At 39.1% G+C, this 16367-nt stretch overlaps 1 protein-coding gene across 1 annotated transcript in view; it reads left to right on the top strand.

Moving 5' to 3' along the window:
• The window catches only part of LOC127416502 (kinesin-like protein KIF26A), a 141988-nt gene extending 129272 nt beyond the window's left edge, over nt 1-12716 (top strand). The window contains exons 13-15 of the mRNA XM_051655906.1: nt 29-219; nt 4369-4519; nt 10835-12716. Coding sequence (XP_051511866.1) covers nt 29-219; nt 4369-4519; nt 10835-11016 — 524 coding nt within the window. The 3' untranslated portion in view covers nt 11017-12716. The remainder of the gene's footprint in view (nt 1-28; nt 220-4368; nt 4520-10834) is intronic.
• The last annotated feature ends 3651 nt before the right edge of the window (nt 12717-16367 follow it).

The following is a 16367-nucleotide window of genomic DNA, read 5'->3' as shown; positions in this document are numbered from 1 at the left end:
AGAGCATTGCCCTTTGTGACCCCTCCAGGCCTACAGCGACGGCGTCTGATTCCGGCTCACCTGCCAGACACCTCTTCCCTGGGCAGGAAGGTTGGTGCTGCCGGCCAATGGGTGGATCTTCCCCCACTGGGGGGTACTATGAAGGAGCCCTTTGAGATCAAAGTGTACGAGATTGATGATGTGGAACGGCTTCAGAGACGGAAAGAAGGGCTGACAGAGGTAAGAAGACTTTTTATGTCACAGAACGCTTGGCATGTAAGTTCTAGCCAGTATGCAAGTTGTGCTATTTGCATGCTAATTGTGTTAAAGGTGAATGTGCAGTTATCACCTTATGGAGGTAAGGTAGGATATACTTAGTTTTTCTGCTTGCCATTCCGTCTCATGCAAGGTCGAGCTTTCAGCCTTTCAAAGTATACTCTTTTGACCACAAGCCACAGTCAGACACATTCGATGCATGCCCACTACGACAGACTGTGATACTTGAAAGACACAGACTGTCTACGTGTCTGGAAACTAGGCTGCATTTGGACAGTCCACTCAGAAAAAATTATGGAATTTGCATCATGCACATAAAATCAGTTTGCATTGATTCAGTCGCTAAACACTATTTCATAATCAGTTAATTTAGACATTACCACATGAAGCAATTTTTAAAAAAGTTTTTTTATAGTGTATCTACTTTTGTTTTTTCATTGCTGAATTCTTACTGAATTTAGTCTCATTCTGGTTTGACACCTAAGTGTATACCAAATATTTATATATGCTTGAATATGTGGCCCCCACAGCTGTCAGCTTATACAAGGCCCCCTCAGTAGGGCCCTGTGACTATGAGGGCCCCCAGCCAGCTTATAGGACCCTTTTGCCTTCATGTTTCTAATTTATTTATTTTTTTTATAGTTACTCTTTAAAAATTTGAAATTAGAATTTTCTGACTATTATTTCACATAGGCTTTATTAGGGTTAAGCTTTGTGCTTTGTATGAAAAGCGCTGTTGAACAAAAACATTTATTATACTATTCATTGCTATAACTGCATTTCTCCCCAATATTACAAAAAATATCTGGGCTTAGGTGGTTGGGAAAAAGGAGATATTGATATATTCTTTTGTGTGGTACAAAAGTACTGACCTAGAAATGTAAAGTTTGTTGAGACTAACTATAATGTTTGTTTAACAAAACCTTTTCTGAAAGTTTAAAGTAGTTTTAAATGCTTGAAGTTAGACATTTTTGCAGGTCTTACAGTAAGAGAAAGAAAGAAAGAAAGAAAGAAAGAAAGAAAGAAAGAAAGAAAGAAAGCATCTTAAAGCAGATTAAAGGGCTTGTAAGTTTTGACCTCTGAATTTTGAAATCATGAACATTCAAAAACAGACTCTTAGATCATTTAACATTTCTGTTCATATAATCTACCCTAAGGGATTTTGGATTGCATGATGCCTTTACAGGGCTTTTCAATGGGAGAATAATAATGGTAGCTGTAGGGTCATTGCTAACAGAATTTACAATAAAATGACCAAATGACCACTATTTTTGAGCCCCACACTTTCAGCCCTTTGAAGCTCACAATGGAGGGTCTTAAAAGTCTTTAAAGGAAATAGGGAATAGGGATGATCACTTCTGAATGGAATGAACCCCATCATTCAGATGAGTTAGAAAAGATATAGCAGCACGAGCCAGAACTGCCTGAACGTTTTGCCAAGTTTCATCAAACCAATAAGTACATGCTGTAGGAGTCTATTTGTTAAATTCTTTATATTTAAAGTGTTTGATGAAGTTAAAATATGTAATAATGTATTATTGCCCCTTTAAATATATGCATGTTTACACATTTATTACACATTTTGTTACAAGTATTTACAAGTATTTACATTGAGTTTACATTATGTATAACAGGGGTATTCAATTAAAGTTCCAAGAGGTCCAGTCTCTACATTTCCTTCCCAGCAAAGGTCTGGATAATAACTTACATGGTGTCAGTAGTCAGTATACTGTAGCTATGAAATGACACATGTAATGCTTAATCAATTTTATGAAATAGTTATTATAAATGTACAAGTTGGCAGCAATAGTACTTTGTAAAAGAAAAAAGAAAAAATCAAAGACAAAACAGTCTCTTCAAAATTAGTCAAGGATTATGACATTGGGGCCCCAGAGACAAAGCCAAAGTAGTGGGGTTTGGAGGATGTCCTACCAAAAGATTAAAATATTTCTATTAGTTCATCAACCGAGTGCACTTTGATATGAATATTAATATTAAAAGATAAAATCAACTTTTTGTTTTGAAGCTGAGTGACAGCAGTCCAGTATTTGTGTTTGAATATTTTTAGATACCTAAGGGCATAGCAGGCCTTGTGACTAAAGAAAGATACATTATGGGGGTTCAGGGGTACCCCCGAGAGAAAATGTGGAAAATGTAAAAGTCTGAAAGGACCGTTTTTTTATATTTTCCTTGAAGTGAAAATCTACCAACAACAAACAATGTACATCACAATAGTAAAGCTTAAAATACTGTTAGCTGTAATACTGTTAAAGTTAAGTAGGCCTATAAATGGATTACACATATCAAATAATGGAAACATTCTCATGAGAACTCTAATATACTAGTAATATCACATTTATGGTTGTTTTTCCTTGCCATCTATGCCAGAGATGATGACATCTTTTGATCAATATTCACAAAAATAATCTGTTTGTGAAAGACATTAAACATGCTGATCATAATAAAGGCAATTTTAGATGGAAAAAAACGTAATTGTTTAAAGGCGCTCTGGAATCACGTTGTCCTGTCACAAACCTGGTTATATAACCTACTATCCACACATATATACAGATTCACATAAAACAAGAGGGCGAACAGCCTAATTCTTCATGATCAAACTGCCACACTCTAATACACAAACTGAGATTTTTTTTCTCTCAATGGAAAATAAATCAGAGCGCCATTCAACTTAGTTAATGTTGTTTCCTCTCGTCTTCTCCACACAAATGACTGTGAGATCAGGGTTGGGAAACTCAAAGGGAAACAGTTAATGACACTTGGACATGCTGTTTGGAGTGGGCCATAAAGTCCGATCAGGCAGCCCACAGATTGTGGGGCCACACTTCATTCATCACCGGGCCCACTGACCCCTCCCCATTGTTCTAATCTATTTCCACTTCTCTCAGTCTTACAATGCTAGTCATCCCTGTTCAACTAAATCTATCAGTCCAATCTAAAATCAATTAGCCAACATAAGTAACTGTCCTAGAGATAAGCTTTATTCCTGACAATTGCACATCACAGATTGTAATAGAAACAGGAGAAACTGTTGAAGATGTTCTGATGCTTTTGATGTTAGCCTTCATTCTGATCATACTGGGACCCTGCTGCATGGAAAAAGTAAGTTAAAGCACTGGAAACCATGGCAAGATTGATTATGAAGAGTAAAAATTAATTAAAAAGTAATTTACATCCCGCAAAAGGGTAATAGCTTTATTCCACATCTACTTGCTTTAAGTCATACCCACATTCAAAAAAAAAATTCAGTAACTGCCTCAGAATTGCTTGACACATTCACAGCAGGGGCGGATTATGACTTGCAAGGGCCCCGGGGCCAATTTTCTTTTAGGCAAATTGGTCTCATGATGAGATCCGCGTCCTATCCAATCACGTGCATTAGCGATGCAGAAAAATACAGTGAGCAACAATATAGATACTGGCATCTTTTGCTAAAACACACATGAAGCAAAGTGAACTTCATGTGTCTGAAATGAATCCGACCGTTCAGCAAAACTGCTAGGTTATTTTTATGCATTTTGAGACCAAGACATACTTTGTGAAATTTCATCCTATAGTGTATGCAGTGGGCTTTTCATGGCAGCTTGAATGAGTTTTTCATCATCTGCAGTTCACAAAGCTGGGATATTTACAGATAGCATGGCTGGATGTAGTACAGTAGATTACAAACAATAAGCCTACTGTGAAACATGAAAATATCATTTGAAGCTGTCTAATGCCTACCTGTTAATAACGGAATACTCATGATAGGAGTAAGGATAATCTGTCCTGTAATTCAACCTTTCAGTCACCTCTTCCACTTGAACCTGATCTCCCTTTTTTAATCCTTTAAGCAAACGTGCCTCTAGGAGATTAAAGACCAGTGAGTGTTTAACCTGGATGCTAATTTTATTTCCAGCTTGGCCCTAATTAATCTGACCAGGAGACTGAGGGTTTAGATGCGTTGTGCAGGTTAGTGAGCACTGAATCAATTCATCTTAAGCCCCTGCACTGTAAACTGTGAGGAGGGCCATATAGATGCTTGCAGGCGCTTGGTACAGGTAGGTCTGTGGTTTACTCTGCACAGCTCACCCTGCTGCTGTCCCACACTTGCAGGGTTTGCAGTACTTCAACGCCCGCCTTAGGATGCTGGAGAAGAGGCAGCAGCAGATCAGGGAGCTAAGGGCCAAGCACGACAAGCTGAAAAAGGAGTTGGAGGATGCCAAGATCCATCTCATGATGGACCCTAGCAAGTGGATAGGAGAATGTAAGTTCCCAAGTGTCTTATTATCTACAGTATGCGACAAATAGGATAACCATGGTGTTTTTACACTACTTTTGTGGTTCAATTCTGATGACAGGTAGCACAAAACAGTATGTACTGTATGTACACTTGACTACCATCATAGAATGTAACACACTTTATTTATGCCCTTTAGGCTGGGAATTCACAGAACTTAGTGTTGTGATACTCATGGAAGACATTTTGTTCATACTGCAAATTTTGCATGCTTTAGCTAGCACATACTTTCTTATGGCTGTTATTTTAGTGTGATGCTTTACCATGCATAAAGGAGAGGGATGATTATTTTTATCATGCATCCTCCTCTGCATAGGCTTCCCATTAATGGCTGCCTTTATGAATCTAATTGATGAATTTGAACTTTGTCCCAGTGGATTTGAAAGAAAATGCTGAGATAGTGGAAACAGTGAGTGCTTGTGCATTCATAGAAATTTGTTAAAAAGCTAAAACTTTGAAAATTTGTCTTAGAAGAGAAGTCTAACACCGTGTCCAAACCAGACGTGACACAGTAAAAGCAGTACTTTCAATCAGTCTTAACCAGCTTTGAAAAAAATTGTCCTACTCAGCTTTGACCACGACAACGTGCAACATGACATTTTGTCGATCACTTGGTATCTATTTTGAAAATGTTGTGCTGGCCAACCCCACCTACTGTTAAATCACATTGTTCCAAAATCTCTAAATGCTCTACATAGTGGTATATTAACATCAAACATGATCTGATTGGGTGTTATTAGTGTTATTTTAGTTTTTAGTGTGGACAGACAGATTACTTTATGCTGGCAACCTATCATGATGTGCCTGAATGTGCCAGGCACAGTGTAACAAAGTATTAAAATAAAGGCCTATCATTGGCTTGAAAGGCATGAAAAGACATGAAACTTTGAAAAGATTTATTGAGGTGTTTGGAATAATAATCCTCTTTTACTGTTCAAGTAAATGCTCTGTTGCCTTCTTCGAGGCCTTTAAGTTAAGAGTTAATAGTAAGTTAAGAGGCAGAACTCAGGACATAGTCTTTACAATGAGCGCTTTTACATGCACATTCTTATGGCAATTATGCTTAATAAGCAGACGATGTGTGTGGTCATGGAAATGTATTGAATGTCGTTCCTTTATTGGTGTAAGGACATAAACAGCATAAGAATAAACCGATTGATACGGGTAGATTTGTGAACATTACCCCGATTTCTCGTTGCATGGAAACTTTATTTGTTGTTGCCTCAAACAGTGGAAGAGAATTATTTAAAGAAAATGAAGCTGAATAAATTTGTCAGTATTGTTCAATCTACTTTGAATGAAATTAATATTAGAATACATTTTACAGTCTGAAGCGACAAAGCTCCATTGATTCTGCATCTTTGTGTTCATTCTTTAATTGTCCCTTGGTTAAAAAAAAAAAAAAAAAAAAAAAAAAGAGAAGAGAGATTTCATTTAACTATTACAAAGCACCAATACAACAACAGCTGCCTCTGCAAGCTGCATCTGCTCTGATAGAAGAAATGCTTTTGTAAACTTTATGTAGGAGCGAAATAGGAATCTCAGGATGGACTCAAGATGGCGCAGAGTATGGCTGCTGCGTTGCGAGCTCCGACACAACATAGTAATGTTTTGTTTGTTTTGTTCACAATTCTTACGTTTTTTTGTCTTGGATGTTGTCTGCCTTATTGTCTACGACAGACAAACATTTTGGACATTGGTTCAGCAATTTCACACCATAAACCGGACTTCACATTCCCCAATGCCGACCCGCTGTTTACAAACATGCAAGCGGAGCCCCTTGTCTGGGCAGCACGGCCACGGAAACGCAAAAGGAAAAGGGGAAACAGAGCCGGCGTTCTCCTCAGAGTAAGATGCCGTGCAAATCGACCCCCGCTACCCACTATTCTTCTGGCAAATGTTCAGTCTCTGGATAACAAACTCTGCGAGCTGAAAGCGCGGATCTCTTTCCAACAAGATACAAGGGACTGCTGCATTATCTGCCTTACGGAAACTTGGATGTCTGCGGAGATTCCAGACTCAGCCATTGAACCCACGTGGTTCTCCGTGCACCGAGCGGACAGAGCGAAAGGAGGTGGTGTATGTTTTATGATCAACAAATCCTGGTGTGATCAGAGGAATGTTCATTCTATCAAGTCTTTCTGCTCTCCTGATCTGGAATTTCTTATGCTTCTGTGTCGACCATTCTGGCTACCGAGGGAATTCCCCCACAAGCCGACACAGACCGGGCACTCAAGGAACTGTATGGGATTATAAGTGAGCAGGAAACCGCGCACCCTGAGGCCACGTTCATTGTGACCAGGGACTTTAATAAAGCCAGTTTAAAATTAGTCGCACCAAAATATCACCAGCACATTAGTTTCAACACACGAGGGGACCGGGTTTTGGATCATTGCTACTCTCCCTTCCGGGATGGCTACAAATCCCTCCCCCGCCCACCATTTGGCAAATCAGACCACTCTTCCATTCTGCTTCTGCCCGCTTACAGGCAGAAATTGAAACAGGAAGCACCCACCCTCAGAACGATCCAGTGCTGGTCGGACCAATCAGACTCTACGCTACAGGACTGTTTTGATCACACGGACTGGGAGATGTTCCGGTCTGCCTCTGATGACGACATCGAGCTTTACGCTGATAGTGTAATGTGCTTCATCAGAACGTGCGTAGAGGACGTGGTTCCGACCAGAACAGTACGGATCTATCCGAATCAGAAACCTTGGATTAATAGCGATGTTCGCACGGCACTTAATGTGCGGACCTCCGCTTTTAATTCCGGGAACGTGGAGGAGCATAAACAAGCCAGTTATGCCCTCTGAAAAACTATCAGAACCGCAAAACACCAGTACAGGAGCAAGATTGAAGGACAGTTTAACACCACCAACTCTAGAAGCATGTGGCAGGGAATTAACATCATCACAGACTTTAAAGGGAATAAAAACTCCGCCATGAACACCGCTGCCTCTCTCCCGGATGAGCTAAATACTTTTTATGCTCGTTTCGAGGGAAATAACACCGCCCTTGCGGAGAGAGCTCTCGTGGCTGAAGCTACAGAGGTTAGTTCACTCTCCGTCTCTGTAGCGGATGTAACCCGATCCTTCCGACGAGTGAATATCCGCAAAGCCGCGGGCCCAGGCGGCATTCCGGGCCGCATCATCAGAGCGTGCGCGAACCAGCTGGCTGGTGTTTTTACGGACATTTTCAACCTTTCCCTCTCTTTGTCTGTAGTCCCCACATGCTTTAAAACATCCACCATTGTGCCTGTTCCAAAACAATAAAAAAAAAACTTGTTTAAATGACTGGCGTCCTGTTGCTCTGACCCCCATCATCAGCAAATGCTTTGAGAGACTAATCAGAGACTATATCTGCTCTGTGCTGCCTCCATCATTGGACCCATTGCAGTTTGCTTTCCGCAACCACCGCTCCACTGATGATGCCATTGCGTCTACAATACATACTGCTCTCTCCCACCTGGAAAAAAAGAACACTTATGTGAGAATGCTGTTTGTAGACTACAGCTCAGCATTCAACACCATAGTGCCCTCCAAGCTAGATGAGAAACTCCGGGCTCTGGGCTTAAACAGCTCTCTGTGCAGCTGGATCCTGGACTTCCTGTCAAGCAGATGCCAGGTGGTTAGAATAGGCAGCAACATCTCCTCATCACTGACCCTCAACACTGGAGCCCCGCAGGGCTGTGTTCTCAGCCCACTACCGTATTCCTTGTACACACATGACTGTGTGGCAACACATAGCTCCAATGCCATCAAGTTTGCTGATGACACGACGGTGGTAGGTCTGATCACTGACAATGATGAAACAGCCTACAGAGAGGAGGTGCACACTCTGACACACTGGTGTCAGGAGCACAACCTCTCCCTCAACGCCAGTAAGACAAAGGAGCTTGTGGTGGACTTCAGGAGAAAAGACAGAGAACACAGTCACATCACCATCAATGGAGCACCAGTGGAGAGAGTCAGCAGCTTCAAGTTCCTGGGTGTCCACATCACTGAGGAACTCACATGGTCCATCCACACTGAAGTCATTGTGAAGAAGGCTCATCAGCGCCTCTTCTTCCTGAGAAGGCTGAGGAAGTTTGGAATGAACCGCCACATCCTCACACGGTTCTACACCTGCACTGTAGAGAGCATCCTGACTGGCTGCATCTCCGCCTGGTACGGCAATAGCACCGCCCACAAACGCAAAGCACTGCAAAGGGTGGTGCGAACTGCCAGACACATCATCGGAGGTGAGCTTCCCTCCCTCCAGGAAATATATACAAGGCGGTGTGTGAAAAAAGCTCGGAGGATCATCAGAGACTCCAGCCACCCGAGCCATGGGCTGTTCTCACTGCTACCATCAGGTAGGCGGTATCGCAGCATCAGGACCCGCACCAGCCGACTTCATGATAGCTTCTTCCCCCAAGCAATCAGACTTCTGAACTCTTGATCTCCCACGATCAAATACATCAGCACTGCACTTTATTACCCTTACTCTTATATCTCACACTGGACTGTCATAAATTATATTATTATTATATTATATTCTCTCTTAATAACTGACTATCAACCGACAGCTGAATGTCAATACAGTACAATAATGTACATTCTATATATACTATATATACTTTTTATATATATTTTATTTTTTATTTTTATTGAATAATGTGTATCTATATAGTGCGTATTGTATACTGTACAGTGTATGTTATTATTTGTATATTGTTGAGTGTAATTATGTGTATATCAGATGTTTAAATTGTGTTGTGTTAATTTGGTGTTATTGTAAATTGGTACTGTCTCACTGTCACGACTGCTATGTTGATCGGAACTGCACCCAAGAATTTCACACACCATTGCACTTGTGTATATGGCTGTGTGACAATAAAGTGATTTGATTTGATTTGATTTGAAATAATAAAAAAGAAAATACAATGTGCATAAAGAGTGGGACTCTGTGTGAATATGAGTGTTTGTATGTGTCTATGGGTGTGTTTTCTTGAATCAATAAGGTATTATTTTTCTCTTCTGCAATCACCTGTCCACTGGCTAGGAGGTGTTTACTATTCATCTGTGACTGGTGTCTTGTTCTAAAGCCATGTTTAAGGCTGTCATTCTGTAAAAATCAGGCACCTCTTCAGAGCCCAGTTAAATGATGGTGGTGTTTCTATAAGCCCTTCTTCCATACTAACCATCACCTCCACCTGAGATAAATTAAATGCTCACCTATTAGGTGTGAGGGGTTCAGCATCATGGCATATAGCCCCTAGTCACAATTTTATTGTCTAGCAATAGCCAGTAGAGTAATGTGGCTACCTTTTGTGTATTTCTTTAAAGAGATATTTATTTAAAGATTTATATAAGAGTGCTCCTTCAACTTCGGGCAGTTTCATGTCCCAGGGGTTGATTTTTTATTAAAACAAGCAGATATCAACTTTTTTATTTTTGCTATACAGTATGGACACATCAAAACTGACGTGGAAAGTTTTTACCAGGCCTTCATCATTTATTTACTTTTCAAATGCCTTTTATGTATAGACTTTACTGTTTTATATTGTTCCAGACTCAATATTATACTATCATTTCCATTATAAAGTTACAAGTTATTGCATGTATAGAACTATGGTGATCTAAACAAAGAGTGAAATAAACAAAAAACATTTCAATGTTTAATGTGGTAAAATGATTTCTATAATTTTATTTATTTATTTATTTAATTTTAAATTACAACTACTTTACAGTTGTGGCATTATGTCCACCACACTAAACAATTTAGCCCCAAACAAAGTTTTCAAAAGTACCTTACTTGTCCCTTAAGTAAAAAAAATAGTGTCAGTTAACAGCATGCTTACAATGAAATATGAGACAATGGTTGTTTGAAGAAAACAAAGAAAAATCAAGGTAAATATCACTTGTAAGCAGAATATTTTTATTGGGTGTCATTTCCAATCAAGCCAAATTATGTAAAAAATAAATAAATAAATGATGTTTATGAATATTTAATTCTGTGCATTTAGGATACATAAAGTGTTAGCTATGAAAGTAGCCTTAGCAAGACAAAGGAATGGGACACATATTCTAAAAACATAATACATAAAAATATAACATTTGTGTTAGTTTTGTATTATTAACAATTCTGGTACTGTGTTTGGTTTGTCACTTGACATCCAATGTAAAATCTGAGTCCTGAGGCAAAGCCAGTTGGGAATCACTGGTGTAAAATACTATTTAAAAACTATTAGTAGTGTTTATATTTTTCTGTCTCTCTTTTTTTTTCCATATTTAATAGTTGATGTGGACCCAGACCTGCACCAGGAGTCGCAGGACTTCTTGGAGGCTTTGGCTCAGGCCACAGGAGAGCTGGATTTTTGTGTCAACCTATGCAAGTCTCGATTGATGATGGAGACCTGCTTCGACATCGCGGTGCCCACTGTCCAAGGACAGAGTGGACAACAGGAGATGGAGGTCTGAGAGACAAAACAGGGTGTGACTTATGATGAAATAAAGCATATGACAAGCTAGCTAACAGATAGCTGTTGGGCAAGCAAGGACAAATTAGACTTTTGAAGAATGTGGAGAAGTTTGATGTCTTGTGGCAGCAACATATTGTGTTTTGTGGGGTTAAAACTGGCCTGTTTTGACAAATGAAACAAATGAAGGTATTGAAACAGTGGGCAACGTTAGAAACTCACTGAAATGCTGAATAAATATAAGAATAAAATAAAAGCAAGAAAGTGATACTGAGATCTTTTTTAATGTTACCAGAAAGTGCCTTATATGGAAAAATCCCAAGAACTATTTTTTTTTTCGATTGGTGCAAGTATTGAGACCAACTTTCCCAAGTAAACTATTAGTTTTTATGTTCCCTTTGAGAAACAAAAGTATTTTGCGTTGTAATGCAGTGAATAGTCTATTTATGATCTAAAAGAATGTAAAAATATAGTTTCAATTATTAAACACTATTAAAAAAAAAAATTGAAACTATTTGGTTTTCAACCCCCCAAACTATTTTTGCATTTTATAATCTCTAAATAAAAACAACAATTAGTACTTCTTAACATGCAAAGTTTCTTCAGCATCATGCAAAAACTTCAAGGATCTGTCCTTGATTTAGTTCGAGACCATGCTTGTCTGCAGTTGATAAGATGTCACTTGATTGGATAAAGATGCTGAAGCTGTGCCACTGTCTTATTTAGCTTATTTAGCTACAGTTGTTCATCTACATTTGAAAGGCCCTCAGACAGTATTACATAAACCCTGGATTCAGTTCTACTTGTTTAGTTGATTGGTGCAGCTGGTAGCAGATCATAAATTAGAGCTTGTCTCAAACACTTCTCAGGACATCTGACTGAAGTGTGTTTGTACTGATTAATTTCAGTGTGTGCGCCTGTGTGCGTGTGTACTGTATGCATTTAAATGCATCGTACTGATATGTATGCATGTGTCTGTTCTTATCTGATCATGCAACATCCAGCGTTAAGCTGGTTTCTTTTAATGTGGTAAATAATTCCACTGTATCTACCTGAACTTCAAAAGAGTATGCCTTTCTTCCATTTGAAAACAAACTTCAAAATGTTAAAATATACAAACGGCTATTATCTGTTGGCATCTTCACAGCACAGGACTTTCTCCACACATGGTCCACTGATTTATATTCAGCCGCTGAAGTGAATGATTTTTGTCATGTTAATCCTTAAAGTGTGTCTCTTGAGAGAAGTGTCATTGCTGTTTCTCAAATAGAAATGAAGAAACGAAAAGAGAAGAGATTATTCGGTTTGCAAAGGTTTGAAGTAGAATTTATGTGAATTTGTTTTACATTTGACTACAATTACTTTTTATTGTTGTTGTAGATGAATGATTCTTTATTTAAAAGAGAAAAAATACTCAGGCTTTATTTTTCAAGTTGCTGCATGATATCTTTATTTATTCTTTCAAATTAATTTAATTTTTCCCTTTCTTTTATATCTTAGTCTGTGATTTCTACTAATAATTTACATTAAACAGATTTGCCAAACATTTTGAGCTTTTTCTATTTAAAATGTATGACATTTTCTCAGTGTTTCAGCTTTTTATTGTACAGTTTTTTTTTTTACCTTTTTAAAAACCATGTATAGACTCCTCAGTTTGCATTAACATAAAATGAAGAATAAAAAGAATGTTTCCTCTTTACAGTTCATTGTATAAATGTATTTTATTTCTCTCTAAAAATATATTTCTAGTCTTTATATAGGTAGTGACAATATTTCTTTAAAATGAAAATTAATTTACTCACCCTCATGACATCTCAGATGTGTATGACTTTCTTTCTTCTGCAGAACACAAATGAAGATTTTTAGCTGAATATTTTAGCTTTGTAGGTCCATACAATGCAGGTGTAACAAATAGCTTGGGAAAATATTAAGCAAAAGCATGTATTGTACTTTTACTTTATAAGTGTAGGGAATAAAACTGTGTAAAGTATTGACCACTTCGCATTAAAGCAATTGTTCTCTGTGCAGTTGTTAAATTGTTACTAGACACAAGAGGGCTCGTGAAGAGATGACACTACACAGATGGCTAGAGCAAAAATAAATTTGGGAATTTAACAACACTAGATTGATCTCCATCAGGTTTCAGGTCTATAAATGATTGTTTTCTACATTTACTGATTCACTTAGGCTCTCGAATACTGTGAGTATATAGAATATCATTAGCCACACAAAGGAGACCTGAAAGCTTTATAGGCCAACACGGTAAACTCCCTTTATGACTGATTCCATTGGTGTGCTATTCCACCTGCTCTTTATTTCTCTACTAAACAAATGGGCGCTTCAAATGAATAGAGCTGTTTTAATCAGTCCCTCTAAAGACATATAGTCATTCCTGTCATAATGGGTCACTGAGAGTCACTGAGGGGGTCCTAAAAAATTGTTGACCAATCACTAACTGTCATTTTGAATCACACATAATGAAATAGGGGTTGGTATTTGTTATATGCCGATTATAGGTAATTCACATTTAGCTATGTAGACCTCAATAGAGGAAAAATTTAAATAATCTATGTCATACACACAAATTACCTTTTTTATTAATATGTGATCTGCTCCATCATTTTTGAAAACTTTAAATCAGAAACACATTTTAAATGTTATGCACTATAGTGAGAAGGAAAGTCTAAGCTTTCTAACGATATAATAATGGTTCTACTCTAAACCTTTGTTGATATACAATCATGCTATAATAATTTAAATGGTTTTCTTTTTACTTTGGTGCATGAAACTCAAAATAATTTTCAGGGACAAAGTGACTCAAATTGATGGAGCAGGTCACATATACTAAACAACAAAGTAAGGAAATTATATAAAACAGACAGGGGTATCATTATTATGCAAATCACATTCATGTTGTTGGTCACCCTTACCTAATGCTTGTTTGAACTTGAGAGTCTCCAACAGGGAGAGCAATCTATGTCTCTCTCTTTCTCTCTGTCTGTATCTGCCTTCCACTGTTCATAACATACATGGATGGGGGAGGGCAGGTTCAAAAGCAAACAGTACATCCTTCAGGCTATGAATGTGATTGAGTTCTTTTTCACCTTGTGAATAAGTGGAACCAAAGCAAACAAAATGGGGGAGTTGTCTGTGGTATTTCAGTTTCATCCTTTGACACAAAACCTCTTGCATTTATGCAGAAAATCTACTGTAAATGGCAAAACACTTGAGATGCATGACAGAAGGCATGAATAATCTTGTACAACGAGCATGACAATGGTCATATAAAATTACACCAGCATGTTTTCTACAGGATAAAGCATGATTCTTTTTTATTGCATAGCGTAGAATACCCTTACCAAAAAGAACTGTGGAGATACAATGGCACAGTGATGATATAAGAAGGTAACACCACAGTACTTTGATAACAAAATATATTGATAGACCATAGTACCATGGTATTAACATTGTAATCCAAGGTACTTCCAAGAGTATCATGCACATACTGTATACAAAAAACATTGTACAGTAGTACCATGTTACTTTTTGGTGAGTTTATCAATTTGCATACATGTATAACAATTGGCATTAATGTACTGAATACTGAAAAGGTTGATGTTAAAACAAAACATCTATTTATTCCAACTACCTAATGGATATTGTATTTGACACATTTTGTATGTACTGTGATTCTAAAAAAACAAAAAACTTTCAATGTCTATTATTCCACAAGCATATAATGTCTGGGTTACGTGAAGCGGGAAGCAGTTCCCTGAGTGGGAATGAGATGCTGTGTAATCGCATTGGGAATACGCCCTGAGAGTCATGTGGTCTGAAGCCCTTATACAACCATGCCAATTTATTGGCTGATGGCGCTTAAGCGACGCCCCTAGGGAGCTATATCACAGGCTCCATAAAGGCATTCACTTCATGCCATCGAGTCAGATTTCCTGCATTAAGGCACGAGCCTGTGCAGCTGCTAGAGATTATGGCCAGTTTACGCAGCATCTCGTTCCCACTCAGGGAACCAGGGTTATGCTTCATGTAACCGAGACATTCCCTTTCATAGGAACTCGAGCTGCGTAATCGCATTGGGAACGATACACATTCATGCCATACGAACAGTAGCTGCCAACTGTCTACGCCCGTGTGGCAAGCATGTAGTGGCGCACAAGCGAGCTAAAGCATCTGAATAAAACAGGTGGAATTATGAGTTTATTCCTGTTCCAACAGAGAGAACCTGGGAAGCAGGAGTCAAACCCTCGTCCAGATTATAAAATCAAACAAATGTATGTGGAGAGGACCACCCTGCTGCCATACAAATGCCCTCCAAGGATGCACCTCTAGCCAAAGCCCATGAGGATGCCATGCTCCTGGTAGAATGAGCTTGAATACCCGAAGGCGAAGGTAAAATGTGTGCTTCGTAAGCACTTGAAATTGCATCAACTAGCAAATGAGACAGTCTTTGCTTGGACACTGAAACACCCCTGTTGCGGCCACCAAAACACACAAACAACTGCTCTGACTTACGCCACTGGCTAGTACAGTCAACATAAACTCGCTGCGCCTGAACTAGGCAAAGCATATGCATGCTTTCATGCTCCTCCGACTCAAATGGGGGAGGATAGAAAGCCTGAAAATTAACAGTCTGCGAGCAAAATGATATAGAAACAACCTTGGGAAAATAGCCCAAGCAAGGTCTTAACACCACCCTTGAACACCCTGGTGCAAAATCCATACATAAGAGATTAATCGACAGGGCATGCAAATCACCAACCCTTTTAAACAACACCAATACCACCAGCAGGGCTGTTTTAAGAGTCAGAAACTTATCAGTGACTGTTGCCAAGGGCTCAAATGGAGCAACCGAGAGCGCCTCTGAAACAACAGATAAATCCCATAAAGGAACGTGGACGAGACGAAAAGGTCTAAGCCTGCATATCCCATGCATAAAATGAGAAACAAGAGAATGTCTACTGACAGAGACGTCACTGATAAGCGCATGCTCATCTGCTATAGCGGCAACATAGACTTTAAGCATTGCCGGGGTCTGCCGGGTTGCCCCAAGTCTGGCCGGGGGTGCCAAATGCTGCCCAGAGCCTGAGACAACATGTCTGTTCTGACTGGAATCTCCCAAGGCACTTTCTCCAGGAGAGAGACCAGAGTCGAAAACCATACTTGAGATTTCCAAAACAGCACCACTAACAGAAGCCAAACTGATCCTCCCAAACTCTCTGCAGAACTGCAAATAGCAGACTGATCGGTGGAAACGCATAAAGATTCATTGTTGGCCACTGATGCGCCAATGGATCGATGCCCAGTGTTACAGGGGGTGAGAGGGAAAACTAGAGG

The sequence above is a fragment of the Myxocyprinus asiaticus genome, chromosome 25 (assembly GCF_019703515.2).
Source record: "Myxocyprinus asiaticus isolate MX2 ecotype Aquarium Trade chromosome 25, UBuf_Myxa_2, whole genome shotgun sequence".
Taxonomy (NCBI): Eukaryota; Metazoa; Chordata; class Actinopteri; order Cypriniformes; family Catostomidae; genus Myxocyprinus; species Myxocyprinus asiaticus.
This window is presented reverse-complemented; position numbering and strand designations above follow the sequence as displayed.